We start from the raw sequence: 14312 nt of genomic DNA on the forward strand, positions 1-14312 counted from the left end.
GTCACTGTCCCAAACAAATGGGACCCTGAAAGCAGATTGTTCTCCTCTCCCCACCCTCAGTTCATGGCTCCCCAACATCCTCGCTCACAGTTTGGCGTTCCAGGAGTTCAGGAAAATCAGGGTCCCCGCTCTGTGGGGAGCTCCAGGGCACTACAGCCTGCCCAGCGATAGCGATTCCAGACCCTAGGACAGGGAGGCCTCACAGGAGTCACTCGGCTGCCGCAGACAGCTGCTGTGAATTCTTCCACTGCTGCTCTGGTACGTGCACCTGCTCTCCTGCGGCGGCTCCTTCACTGGAAACTGTGGCCTGTGGATGATTCCAGCTGCTGCTTTGTTCCGCTGCTCAGTCACCCGGAACTGTCGCTGGGCTCTAACATCTGGAAAACTGCCCCCCGTCCCCGGTGAGCTCTGCCCAAGGCAATTCCAGCTCTTAGTTCAGCTCTTCTAGCTACAAGGGGATCGGGGGCTTTAAGTACCAGCCACGTCTCTACCACCAAAAAATTGATTCCCTCCACAAACCTGCCGTCTCTCTCTCCTTGCCCTCGTGTTCTGTCCAGGGCCTCTCACCCCACCTCAGCCAACAACTGTGTCATTGAGGTGACCCGATACCTGGTCCTTGTCCAGGCGGATTCCCTGCAGGGCACGCGCCAAAATATGGCCCCAAGTCCAAACTTGAGTCCAATGATACTCCAATGTCCCCAAACTGCCTACAATTAACATGCAAACGATGTGCTCAGTCGACCGCCCTTGGTCTCCAGTTGATGCCCTCAGAGCGGCCACTCAGTTACCCGCTGTCTCTCGTAGGGTTCAGGCCACAGGGCTCACACGACTAACCATTCATTTCCATAGCCCTGACTCACTCCGTCTATGAACCTCTGAATCTCTGTTCTCAGTTCAGAAACTTAGGTCTGGTTGACACTATCGAGCTAGGGTCAGGGCTGTCCCTAGGGGGGTGCACGGCTGGGACAACCCCCCCCCCCGCCTTCTGTCCCAGGCCCTGCCCCCACTCCACACCTTTCCCTAAACCACCACCCCACCTCTTCCACCCCCTCTCACGCCAGGAGCTGGCGGGATGGAGCAGGGTGGGGTGGGCTGGGGCTGGGTCGCTGGCTGTTGCCAGCACTAGGCCCCCCCACTAAGCCCCCAGGCCACCCTGGACCACAAGTCCAGAAGCACGGGGCCCCCCAAAGCACAGGGCCCGGGGCAGTTGCCCCAGTCCATCCTATGGATGGGACGGCTCTGGCTAGCGTAACACAAGGTAGCTCACATCGACCTGACTCTGGTAGTGTCTACCCTTACATTTTGCTGCTGCCGACGTAAGTGCCCTGCTGTGCCAACTTAATAACTCTACCTGTGCGAGCAGCATAGAGTCACGGTCCATCTAGTTAGGTTGATACATGTCACTATTGACACTGCGTTGCTTACATCAACTGTTCCCGGCTTTCAGGAGTCTTCCCACGATGCCCCACACTGGCAGTACAATCAATACAAGCGCTGCTGAAGAGGACACACACCGCCGACACAAGGAGCAAAGTGTAGCCATGCACAAGTGATGTAATTACTGTGGTGGCTGTAGGACAGCATAAGTTAGCATCAGTGATGCTGATGTAGTATTCAGGCCTGTATATTTGCTTGAGATAGACTTTGGGGGGGGCAGGGTTTGCCCTTTTGACTCTTTTATATAGTTACTAATTTAAGCAGAGGCTGAACGAGCTCTCCCCTGACCGCTACTCGAACCTGAAAAAAAAAATCATTTCAGGTTGAACAAAATGTTTCTTTTGACCCTAAATGGAATTTTTTTCACCTTTTTGATCCACCATTATTTTCAGGTTTTCGAAACTACCAGCGAACAGGAACGACAACAGCAAAAACATTATTCACCCAGCTCAACTTAGCTCTGAAATGCTTGCTGATAGATGCCTGACTTGAGCCATTCTTTTCCTTCCTACCCGCATTCCAGACATTAAACGAACCCCATATATTCATACAGAAAACATCCCAACAGCCCGGCCAACAGACAAGATTCATAAATTATTACAGAGCAGCTCCAAATCCATCACACGTTGATCAAAAATAATGTGACAACTTTTCATTGGGAAGCAATAGTGCCCTCAGGCATTGGAGCTGGGCCTTGAAATTTGGCTTGGGGGGCGTGGGGGAGTCCCCTGGAACCAGGGAAACACCTTTCTTTCCCTGTGAAAATGCACCCAAGTTTGACGCCTTTGAAAATTGCTGTTTGCACATGCTTAGTAGAGACCTCTTAGAATTTGATGGCTATGTTCTCCAAAGATTCTAGCTGCAGTGAGCATGCTCCATCCTGTGGCATCCCCTAATGCTGACTGGACTGCAGAGGCGCAGCCCCGCACAAAGTTACTCAGCATGCTCCAGCCCAGTGCTACAGGGGCTGAGCAGGATTTCCCCTTCAGTTGCTCCTCCTGGATGCTAGGGGCTGTGCTGGCCAGGAACCAGAACCAAGAGCAGGGAGATGGTCTGTCCTGAGTCTCAACACCCCTGTGCTATCAGCAAAATATCTGTGAACACCACTGGTCCATGTGGTGGATGGTTCCAACCCTGCTGATGATCCATGTGGGTGTCCACATGATGGAATTTTTTGGGGGGGTGCTGTTTTTTCCAGTTGGCTTTTCTAAAAAAATCTTGGGAAATTACATGCAAAATACCTATGTTAAAAGGACATTGTTCAGCTCATCAAGGCAAGCACTCCAGAGTTACAGTGCACAGGACAGCTCTGCTCTGGGGATGTATTATCTGGGGTTAGCTGCACTCAGAGCTATGGTAACTAGTCTCTGTTTTCCAGGCAGTGACAGGCCATAAATCAATGAGGACACAGAACCTCAGCCTGATAAATGATCGGTACACAGAAGAGTGCTTGCACCCAAAACTCCTTATTTTTATTGAGTACAAAGCACACATCAAAAATAGCAATAGTGTAAGAGCACCCCAGAGTATAGTTATCCAAAATCTGAGGTGGTGTCCAGTGAGAGCAACAGGTTTCCAGGGGCCAGCCTTCCACCTCCTTTCCAGTCCCATAAATCTGTCACTTCACTAGTAACACACACTGCAGCTGTGCAGCTGCTTTTGTCTGCCTGAGCAAGGACAAATTTTCTTTTCACTCTGGTTTTCTCATTTCCAGCTTATGGTGGCTGAGTGCGCAGGATGGCTGTGGGTTGTGCTAAGTCCAATTCTCTCATAACAGATGAATCAAGGCTGTGCAGCGAAGGAGGCTACTATCTCTTGGACCTCTGCTTCATTTGCTGCAGAAGTTGAAAGGTGTGTGGAGAAGGAGGCAGGGGATGGTGGGATGAGAAAGGAGAAGCTCATGGTTAAAGCAGCTGATGCTGCCCTGGGGAACTGGATTCGTTCCCTGCCTGGGGGGGCACTGAGGTCCTGTGTGACATTGAGCAAGTCACTGAAACCAAACAATTCCCAAGTGCCCACTAACGGTGTGTTCCTCATTTGCTGGGCACCTGACTTGAGACCCTGGGGTTTGATGTGCAGAAGTGCTGAGCGCTCCCCGTTGCAACCGAAGTCGCAGGGAGCTGCGCTTTGAACATATAAAGTGCCAGAGAATGCAAAGTGCTCGGACAAGTCAGGCTCCAGTTGTCTCCAACTGGGCAGCCAAAATTAGCAGCTACTTTTGCCTTTAATCCCTCTGTGTGCTTCAGCCCCTATCAGTAGGAGGGGCTCACTGCATCACTGCCCCTCACAGGTGCTGTGGAAAGAAATCAGTGTTTGGGAAGCATTCGGATACCAAAGAAAACACCCATGAAGAAATCGATCATTCTGACTTCAGAGCAGGGTGTGAAAGTGGGCAGAAAAGCAGCCCTGAGGCCACCCACTGAACAATGAGGAGAAAACAAAATCTCAGACAGCCGAGTACTGACAGTGATGGGTTCCCCCCAGGGTGCCACCTGGAACTGGGGTACCACTGAGCCCACCAGACCCACCAGCCTGGGCTCCCTTTACACTGCACTGCTGTGACAGGCTCCCAAGCCCCCTCCAGCACACATACAGCTAGGGACACACCCAGCTGTAGCTATGTACACACAGGTTCTTTAACCAGCCCCTGCATGGGAAGGCACAGCTAAGGCAACCCCCAGTTCCTAAGGCACGCACCCCTCGCTGGCATGTAAATCGAAAATGATACCATCTTGCACTGCACAGGGACCTGTACAGCGTTAGCTCACCAAATTCGCCTCCTCCCTCAATGTGGAGAGGAAATGTAACAGCTTTCCCCCCCACCAAGCTATGACTCCCACACACAGGTTTTAGACAAAGCAAAAAACAGTTTATTAACTACAAAAAATAGGTGTTAAGTGATTATCAGGGATAGCAAACAGCTCAAAGCAGATTACCTAGCAAATAAACAAAACACGCAAACTAAGCTTAATATATTACATAGATTAGATTTGAATAGCAAATTCTCACCCTAAATTATGTTATCATGGAATTGAAGACCATATCCTAAAGCACATGCACAAGGGGGCAGTGTTAAGGTTGTGTGGGCAACCTTTATACTGGAATTGCCTGTTTTGAAGTGCTTTTTATTGCAACTGGCACATGCCTCTAGCACAGGAGAAAGCAGAATGAGAACAAATGGCTGGAAGTTAAAGCGAGACTGAGTCCAATGAGAAATAAAACACCAGTTTTTCATAGTGTGCAAGGGTAACTACTGGGCAAACTCCCAAGGGCAGACATGGATTTTCTGTGCCTTGATGGCTTCCAGTCCCAGCTGGAGGCCTCCCTGGAAGGTGTTTTAGTCAAAATCACAGAGCAGGGGCTCACAGTCTGACTACTGTGCCGACGGTTATGCCCTTTCATTGTGGGAAGCTGCAAATCTCGCACTTTCCTGCCACCCAATGTTGCAACCCACCTCCTGTAGGGATATTAAAGAAGGTTTATATTGAGCATGGTTTATATGAAAAATGAACATGGTTTATATGAAAAATAATTTATTGTTAGAAATAATTTATTGTTAATTGATACTTTATAACTTAAGATTTATGTTAGAAGTAAATTTGTGATTCCCAGCATTTAGCCTCTAACCTGCAAGCCACCAGCTGTGTCTGTGTAAAGCCTGCTCAAAGAGATACTTGGTATAAAACTTGTTAAGCTCAAAGAAATACTTTGTATAAAACTTGTTAAACATTAATTATCTCTAAGTAAGCCAAAACAGTAGCTGTTATAGTGTATAGATAGAGACCCCCACCCTCTGTAAGTTTTCATCTCACTTTATCTTTGCTTGTTAAAAGACAGGGAGTCTCACATAAATTGGTAACACCCCAAAAAGTAAAGAGACAGTGAAATAGATGTGATTAAGATAGAGAATGTATGTGACTGAATGGTTAGGGAGTCACCAGCCTGAAGAATTCAGTGTCGGCTGAAGAAGGTGTCAAGTGGGATCAACCAGATGACCCCCGGAGGGCAAACTGGAATCCACCCACCACACCTCAAAGGAAGGAAAAACAAAACACCTATTAACATGGAGCCAGCCATCTGCTGATTGATTTAGCAACAGCAAAATGAAGCAACTCTCATGAACTGACATAGGAATAAATTCCTATAAAACTGGACTCTAAAGACTGAGGACTTTGAGTCTATGGTTCTGATACCAACCTCCAGGAGCATCAGATGCATCTGACACAGACTCGGCTCCATCCTCATGACCAAGATACCTGGCCAGTAACTTGGCATGAGCAACATCTAGGCTGGTAACTATAACATCTATACAGAACCTGAATGAATGATTGTGTAAATGAATGTGTGTGTGTGTGTGTGTATAAGGAATAAGTAGTAATAGAAACAAGTAGAAAAACATTGTTTTTTGTTTTGTTATGGTATTTACAATAAATGTGGCATCTTTGCCTTATCCCTCTTAATAAGATCCTGCTGGTTTTTATTATATTGGTATAACACTCCCTGCCCACATACATCCCAGCTGCAGTACCCACCCCTGCCCCAAGGAATGCCACTTCGGGAATGGTTACCAGCGTAGCCACGTGGCAACTGCTGGGAATCCAAAAAGTCCAAGCCCAGAACCCAGCAAAAGCAGTACCAACCCCCCTACAGTGATTCCCGCTTTGATGTTGTGACGCTGATAGCGCTCTCTGTAGGTCTCTAGGAAGGTCTCGGCCTCTTGAGTCAGCTCCGCCTCTAGCGCCGTCAGCAGGGTCTCCTCCAGCCCCTTCATCTCCCCCCGGCACCGCCCCAGCAGTGACCTGCGCTGCTCCGCCAACTGCTGCACCATTGCGCCCGGATCCACCTTCAGACAGTCGACCTTGTGCTGGGACAGGCCGTCCTGCGTCGAGCGGGAGAGGAGGGGGAGAGGAGAGGGTGTTACAAGGGGCAGGTGTGCAACTCTGTCTCACCCATGGACCCTCCAGCTACAGCACAGCAACTTCCCCTCACTCCTGTGACTGAGATCAGGGCCTCTCTTGTTCTGGGCGCTCCCCCATCGTACATGGGTTCGAATCTCCCATCTCTCCAGCCACCCTGGGAGCCAGATATATGAGCTCCAGTCTTGTGCCCCAAAGCCCAGAGCCCCCGGGGGCTGGGATATTTCCTGGGGGTTCTCCTGGCTGGGGACACTAACCCCCTCCCCCACTCACCTTCTCCCTCAGAAAGGCAGCATGGTCTGTGTGGACTCTATCCGTGACTCTCTGGTTGATGGTGTGACACCGATGGCGCCTTCTGTAGATCTCCAGGAAGGTCTTGGCCTCCTGAGTCAGCTCCACCTCTAGCGCCGTCAGCAGGGTCTCCTCCGGCCCCTTCATCTCCTCCCGGCACCGCCCCAGCAGTGACCTGCGCTGCTCCGCCAACTGCTGCGCCATTGTGCTCGGATCCACCTTCAGACAGTCGACCATGCGCTGGGACAGGCTGTCCTGTGTCGAGCGGGAGAGGAGGGGGAGAGGAGGGGCCCCAAGGCTGTTAGAAGGGGCAGGAGATGAAATCCCATCTCCTGCCTCAAAGCCCAGAGCCCATGGTGTTGGGCGGGATGTTTCTCTGGGGTTCCCTTGGCTGGGGCACAGACCCCCCCTCCCCGACTCACCTTCTTCCTCAGAAATGCAGCGTGGTCTGCGCTGGCCCTGTCCAGGACTCTCTGGCTGTGGAAGGCGATGACCATCTGCACGGGGAGGACACGGCTGGGGTGAGCCACAGTTTATGGGGCCCCATCTCCACCTAGTGGCTGCAGCTTCCACCACAGCAGCCTCACGTAACAGCGAGATGCCCTTAGCTGGGGTGGCAGCTGCTTGGGGCTTCTGGTGCCGCCAGTCTCCAGTTTGTTCCTCACGGCAGCTCAGCCTCCGCTCCCTTCCCCGCCCCGACCTGCACTTTGCACCTGCAGCACGTTCCTGTAGCCAAGGACTTTGGAAACCCCTGTCCCAGCCGGGCTCGGCCTGAGGCTGATGCCCAAGAGCGCATCAGTGACGCCGGCTCTCACGGGTCTGGAGGTATTGGGGGGGGTATCACTCCCCAGGAGGCCGGTGCTTTGGGTGTGAATCTCAGCTCTCGTTTGGGGGTGGGGGAGGGGTACTGTTCTTTTCTGGGTTAAATCTTGTCATGGAGGAGCAATGACTCTGCGACAGTCTCTGCTGTGGTGCTGTTCTGGAGTGGCTATTGCAGAGCAGCTATTCTGGAACAGCTAGGCTGGTCTATTCCCCCCATAGAGAGAAGCCCCCCACCCCAATTCTCCTCTAGAAGAGGGCCTGGGTAGCACCCATCCCAGCTGATCTGAGGCTGACACCCAAGAGAACTTTGCAGTCTGTGTCTCAGGGTCTGTCTGCGCTGCGCCCTGCCCCGCTGCTGGGGAAGGCGACACGACCGTAACTTGAAGGCCTCGGTGAGGGCTGTGCTGGGACATTGCCCCAGCAGGCAGATCAGGCTGAAGAAGTCAGCGCAGAAGTTCTGCTCAGCCAGATCAATTCCCAGCTCCCCAGAGGCCCTGTGATGCTGGGTGGAAAGGTCTGTGTTGCCGGCCCCAGCACAGGGGGTGGGCGGGGGGGTTATGGCTGGAGCACGCAGTGATGTGGTTATGCCCCACTCCCCAGAGGGGCCAGCAGACAGAGCCCCTGAACCCACCTTCTCCTGCCCCTTTCTCCTGCCACTGCATGTGCCTCCCAGGATGCACCAGGGCCATGATACTTGCAGTAAGAGAGGAGATGCTGGGGCATCGTGGGAAATGTGGTTCAGCTGCCTGATTCTCCTCTGTACCCCTAGCACTCAGTGTGAACTTCTCCTCCCATGGTGCCTTGCAGCAGCCATGCACCCCTTCCCCTCACCAAGAGAGGATACTGTGGGGCATCATGGGAGATGTAGTTTGGTTGCCCCATTCTCCTCTGTAGGCCAGGCTCAGGGGAGCTGCGTTCCAATTTGGGATCCTAACCTAGAGAGGAGAATGGGGATGACGAGGTGCTGGAGCTACAGTCCCCATGATGCAGAAGCAGGATTTCATCTCTTGTGGGGGGAGGGGGTGCATGGTGCCTGCAGTGCATCATGGGAAATGTAGTTCAACCTGGTGCCCAGCCCAGGAGAATGTGAGTTACAAGAACTACAGTTCCCAAGACCTGCCACGATGACCTTTCCACACAGAGACATTTTGGGGTTTAGCTGGAAACTCCATGTTTTCTACAGGAAAAACACCCCCATTTTCAGACCAGTTCTAACAAGCTGACAGGCGTCTGCTGGGGAAAAACAGGATTTGGTGCTATGGGTCTCATGGACTGGAGACGTGTCCGTAGGCTGAGCAAACCTTCCAGCACCAAATACCCCAGAGTCCATGAACCTGAGATTTCACCTAGATCCTTCCCCTTTCACCTCCAGCAGGATGGATACAGTTCCCAGCCTCACCCCAGCCTGGCATGGACGGGTGAGGAGAGACACCCTACAACTGGGTCAGAGGCAGAGAAGGTGCCTGACAGGGAAAGGAGAAGCCGAAGTGACATTCCTTCACCAGAGCAGAGAATTTTGCAAAGGAACCAAAACAAACTGTCATGACAGAAGACACCACAGAGCTTAGAAAGACTGTGAACAATGAGCAGGGCTCGCCCCGCACTGAGATGCAGCTGCCTCTGGGGGGGGGCAGCTGGGTAACAGCCGCACGGCAACACTGCACAGGGATGAGGGTCACCACTGACAGTGAGGGGAGCATGCCCCCCTGCCTCACTCCCTGCAAAGTCAGTGGTTTCCTCTCCATGTCTTAATCTGTCTTGACTCTGCTTAGAGGCTGAGCTCTCCTCCCAGGCTGGCCTGTCCTCACCTTTTTCCCAGCAGCGAGATGTGTCTCAGTGAGCGGCTTCCCATTCTAATCCCCCTGCACATGTCGACTGGCCACGCCCCCCAGGGTGGTGACGTAGTCCCTCAGGCTCTCCCAGAAATCCTCATCCGTGTCTGCAAAGGGGAGGGAGACGGATGATGGTGGGGGAATCTAGGGCCTGTCTGATCCCTCTTCTCTCTACTGTCCAGGCATGGGCATGAGCGGTGAGCCAGTCGCGTTGCTCTGCACATGGGAGGGGGCTCAGAGATGCTGTCCTGGGTCCATCACCTCTCAGCCTTCCCTCTCCTCCAGTCATGATCCCTCTCCTGGGGAGGGGCATCAGGTAACAGCAGCTGCTGCTTCTGCTCAGCGCTTCCAGGGCCCTGGGGTGTTTGCAAGGGGACGTCACCTCCAGCATCTGCCAGAGCCGGGGGGAATCGTTACATTGACACACAAACACCTGGGTGTTGGCTCATTACAAAATCTAAACTTAATTTCCCCAATACTAATTTCTCCCTACTGTTATTCACACCTTCTTGTCAACTGTCTGAAATGGGCCACTCTCATTACCACTTCAAAAGTTATTTTTCCTCCCTTGGTATCCTGCTGTTAATTGATTTATCTCGTTAGACTGACCTCACACTTGGTAAAGCAACCCCCTTCCTTTCATGTATTTATACCTGCTCCTGTATTTTCACTCCATGCATCTGATGAAGTGGGTTCTAGCCCACAAAAGCTTCTGCCCAAATACATTTCTTAGTCTCTAAGGTGCCACAAGGACTCCTCGTTGTTTTAACAAACACCTGGGTTAACATTAGCCAGATCTGCTGGGCAGCAAGAGAGGAGCCTGCCTCATCTGTGGTAGATGTTGGAAGGGGAGCAGTGAACGAGGCAGGAGATGGCAGGAAGAGAAAGGAGTGGATGTCAGTCCCAGTCTCCCCCCTCCAAATCCCAGTCCTCCCAACCCCAGGTCCCAGGCTCTGCAGACTCCTTGTCCCAGCCTACTCCTGTCCCTTCCCCTTGGTCCTGATTTTGATCCCTTGTGCTCTGCACTCAGGCAGACTCCTTCTCTGTGCCGCCTGGGGTCACTGAGATGGCGGGAGAAACAGGTGCCTCCCATCTCAGCTCTGGTGCCCCCACCCACCTCAACCTGAAGCAGTAGAGAAGGGTGCAGAGCAACCGCCCCAGGCCCTGGCCCCAGCAGCCTACCCACAAATAGCGGAGCTGGGCGGGAGGGGAGGGATGGGTCCTAACTTTGGCCCAGTGCCCAATGCCTGACCCCTGGGAGCAGAGAGCCAGGCTGGGCCATGAGGTGAAAGTGCTGATTCCAGAGCCCCACGTAACCGTGGGACCAGCCGTGTCCCCCCAGGCTATTTGGATAATTGGGAGTAGGTTGTATCTTGTTGCAAAGAATGAAACTACACGAATCAGCCCATATTTCTCTTGCACTGCAAAAAGGATGAGAGCTAAAGTGAGAAGTGGTTCAATTTGGTCGTCCACGTGTTATTAAATATGAAAGTTTGTCACCGGACTGGTCCTCAAAGACGCATCCTGAGACCCTTGCAGGAAACTTGTGCTGAACTCTAGTAAGAACCGTACAGCCGCTCAGCTCAAGTGCAATCAAACCCAGCGGAATTAAAGTTCCATCTAGCTGTAGAGGCTGGGTTGGAAAATCCACGTCTATCTCACAGACAGCTGCCGATGGCTTGTTTTCTGCATGTAATTCCCTTCTGCTCCAGTGCTGTATGGGATATACTCTGTTTAACTACTTCCATTTGTAGGCTGTGAAGTCTGAGGATGACCTAAGGGCATAATGGGTTTGTTCTTTGCCAGGCAAACTCGGTCCTAAATGTCAAGAGATAATTTAAGGAGAGCGGATTGAGAACTTTTTGTCAAACTTTTTTTGGACAAAAAGGGGCTTTGGGACCAAATTGAAAATGAGAGAAAAGGAAAATAGTTTTGTAAAAATGAAAATAGTGTGGGTGTCAAAGAGAGAGAGAGGTGGGGGGAGGTTAATTTAAAAGGTGGGGGAAGGGAGGGAAATGGAATGATTTGGAAAGGAAATGAAAATTGCCAAATTGTTTTTGGGTTGAGCCATTTGTCAAGGGAGGTCAGCACGATGTCATCCTAAGAGGAACACACGTGACACTTAACCGGTCGACAGAGAGTCTGCATCCACTGAAAGCAAAGCAATTTCCTCTAATGGAGCTTCCGTATAAAGAAGTGAAACTTTCTTGGGTGGGAATGGCTTGGAAGGGATTTCAGAGTGCTGTTGCACAGCATTTTGTTCTGTGTATCATGCGACCACTGGGAACCCTTCATCTGCAATCCTGTGTCCAAATCTGGCCCCCGTCTATTTAGCTTAACAATGAGGGGGTTCATGGGGGGGCGTGAATCTCATCTGTAAGTACCTACAAGGGGAATAGAAATTAGATCTCAGAAGGATCCTCCATGTATTTGGTCTGACACAATCCAGTGGCTGGAAGTTGAAGCTACACAAATTCAGGTGGGAAATGAGGTGTCAACGTTTAACACTGAGAGTCACTGACCATTGACACATCTCACCAAGGGGCGCGGGGGAGTCTCCATCACCAACCACTGTTTTTCTAACTGATCTGCTCTAGTTGAACCAGGAATTAGTTCTGGGCCGTTCTCTGGCCCGGGTTATACAGGGAGCTCAGGCTAGGTGTTCACATGGGTCCCTTGTGGCCTGGGGATCCGTGACTCTATGTTGCAGCAAGAGGGCTCTGTGCCGGGCCAGGTGCAGAAAGGGGCTGCTGGGGTAATCAGGGGGACGGAGAGCCCATCTTGTGGGAAGAGACTCAAAGAGCCTGGGTCATTCAGTCTAAAAGGAGGCAGAGAGTGGTTGTGACTGTTCGCCCTGACGGCATGGGTGGGAGGAATTCCAAGAACGGGGGAGACCATGGAAGCTGGAGGACGGTGTGGCAGAAGGACAACAGGGACTGGACCAACAGCGGTGGGAAACGAGAAGGTGGCTCCTACACCCAGAGATGGCAGGTTCTGAACAGCCTCCCAATGGGAGCAGTGGAGGCTGGAGGGGGAGGGAGCAAGAAGCCCAACTTGTTTGGAGAAGGTGCTTGGGAGAAAGCAGAAGTCACTTGGGACTGACATCCAGAGAGAGTTCAGTGTTCATGGTTAGCGTCGTTCTGCTGGAAGGTGGCCAGGCAAAGGGTCTTGAGTGCGGAACCATCCCAGAGCGAGGAGGCATTTAACATTCTCCTTTGTGCCCGTCAGGGGAGATTGAAGCAGAGACCGCACTTTACATTCAGGTTGGTAGATCTATATTGCTTGGAGGGGGTGAGAAATCCACACACGCCCCCCTAATCACCATCGCTAGGCCGACCTGACCACCAGTGGAGACCCAGCTAGGTGGACGGAAGGTCGTTTCCGTCGATGTAGATACTGCGGCTCGGGGAGGTGGGGTTTGAACCCCCTGCCACCGCTGTGGGCTGTATCTGTACGACAGGGTTATGCCGGCGTAGCCGCAGTGCTGCCGCTGTGACATGCTAGTCCCGGCCGTGGAGGCTCGGCCTGAGACGCCCCTGTTGGAGCAGAGTGGGGTCGAGCCCTTGCTAGTTTAAGGATTTGATTCTTTCTTCTCCCGTGTTGACCAGGAGATGGCCCAGCCATTGTGGTGTGTTAGGGTGGGAATGGCCGCACGCCTCCATGAGTGCATGTAACAGGCCGCCATGGGGAGGTGCTAAGGAGCGATCTCCCAGACTGAAACACCCCTGAAATCGGCCTCGTCAGGCCCAGGAATGGGGGGTTCCTAGTGTGAGGAAAGTGTCCACAGAGACTGGGAGCTGCAAGTTGTTATCACCACAGTGAGAGGTGCTCAGTATGTAGCTGCCTGGGGAGAATGAAGGGGCACCCGGAGCCCCTGGCATGGTGGGTGGGCAGGGGGGGCACATGGAGCCCCTGGCATGGTGGGCGGGCAGGGGGGGCACATGGAGCCCCTGGCATGGGGGAGGGGAAAATGGGGGCACAGGGGGTGACTGGCTGTTGGGGGAAGGGGGCACACAGAGCTCTGGCTGCTCCCGGTAAGTGACTGTTACCCCCCTTCACCACATTATTATTTGTTTCCATGCTGGCCGGGCGCTCACCCATTCAAGGTGTCAGTGTGTCCCCCCCAATCCGGACACTGGGGACCAGCTGAGACCGAGGGGCTGCAGTGCAGGGACACGTTCATGGCTCCCAGCCACCTGCAGAGCTTTTGGCTGCCGTACCAGACGCCAGGGGCTCCGTATGTCCTTCACTCCCCCTGTTCCTGTGTGACGAAGTGGGACTGTTCTTAATGTTTCCTCTGAATACTGTGCTGGTGCCTCAGTTTCCCCTCTGCATTTCTGAAGTCTCTAGGTGGTGGGATAAAGGCCAGTGTGCGTAAATGGCCGACACTCTGTCTCCTGGCAACTAATGGCCGGTGCTCTTCCCCCCTGCAAGGTGATAGCTAAAGGTGTTGGAGAACAAAGGAATCAGGTGACCTCCTGGCCCTGAAAGGGACAAAGCCCAGAGGAGAAGGGGCTGGAGGGGGAGTTAGTTAGTTAGTCTGGAGCTGGCTGGGGACATGGGGTGAGTGCAGACGGGGGTGTCTGGCTCGCTGCCTCCCAGGATGGACTCGGCTGAGGGGTCCGGTTCTCTGTACCTACAAGCTCTGTTTTAGACCATGTTCCTGTCATCTAATAAACCTTCTGTTTTACTGGCTGGCTGAGAGTCACGTCTGACTGCGAAGTGGGGGTGCAGGCCCCTCTGGCTTCCCCAGGACCCCGCCTGGGCGGACTCGCTGGGGGAAGCGCACGGGGGGATGGGGATGCTGAATGGTCAGACCCAGGAGGTGAAGCCATGTGAGCTTCTTGCCCTGAAGACAGTCTGCTCCCAGAGAGGAGACTTCACCAGAGTCCTGACCGGCTTCATAGGGAGCAGTTCCAGAGCATCGCCCGGGGGCTCCGTGACATTCTGGTCTTCCGGTTTTCACCAAAACCCACCGGGCTCTGGCCATTGATGCACAGAACACCCCTGGAGA

The 14312-nt window shown here is 52.8% G+C and overlaps 1 protein-coding gene across 1 annotated transcript in view; it reads left to right on the top strand.

Moving 5' to 3' along the window:
- Positions 1-12160: 12160 nt before the first annotated feature.
- Positions 12161-14312, top strand: part of LOC120404123 (RING finger protein 112-like) — an 89965-nt gene continuing 87813 nt past the window's right edge. The window contains exon 1 of the mRNA XM_039536122.1: positions 12161-12365. Within this exon, the coding sequence (XP_039392056.1) occupies positions 12161-12365 (205 nt within the window). The remainder of the gene's footprint in view (positions 12366-14312) is intronic.

This window comes from Mauremys reevesii, linkage group 4 (genome assembly GCF_016161935.1).
Source record: "Mauremys reevesii isolate NIE-2019 linkage group 4, ASM1616193v1, whole genome shotgun sequence".
Lineage (NCBI taxonomy): Eukaryota > Metazoa > Chordata > Testudines > Geoemydidae > Mauremys > Mauremys reevesii.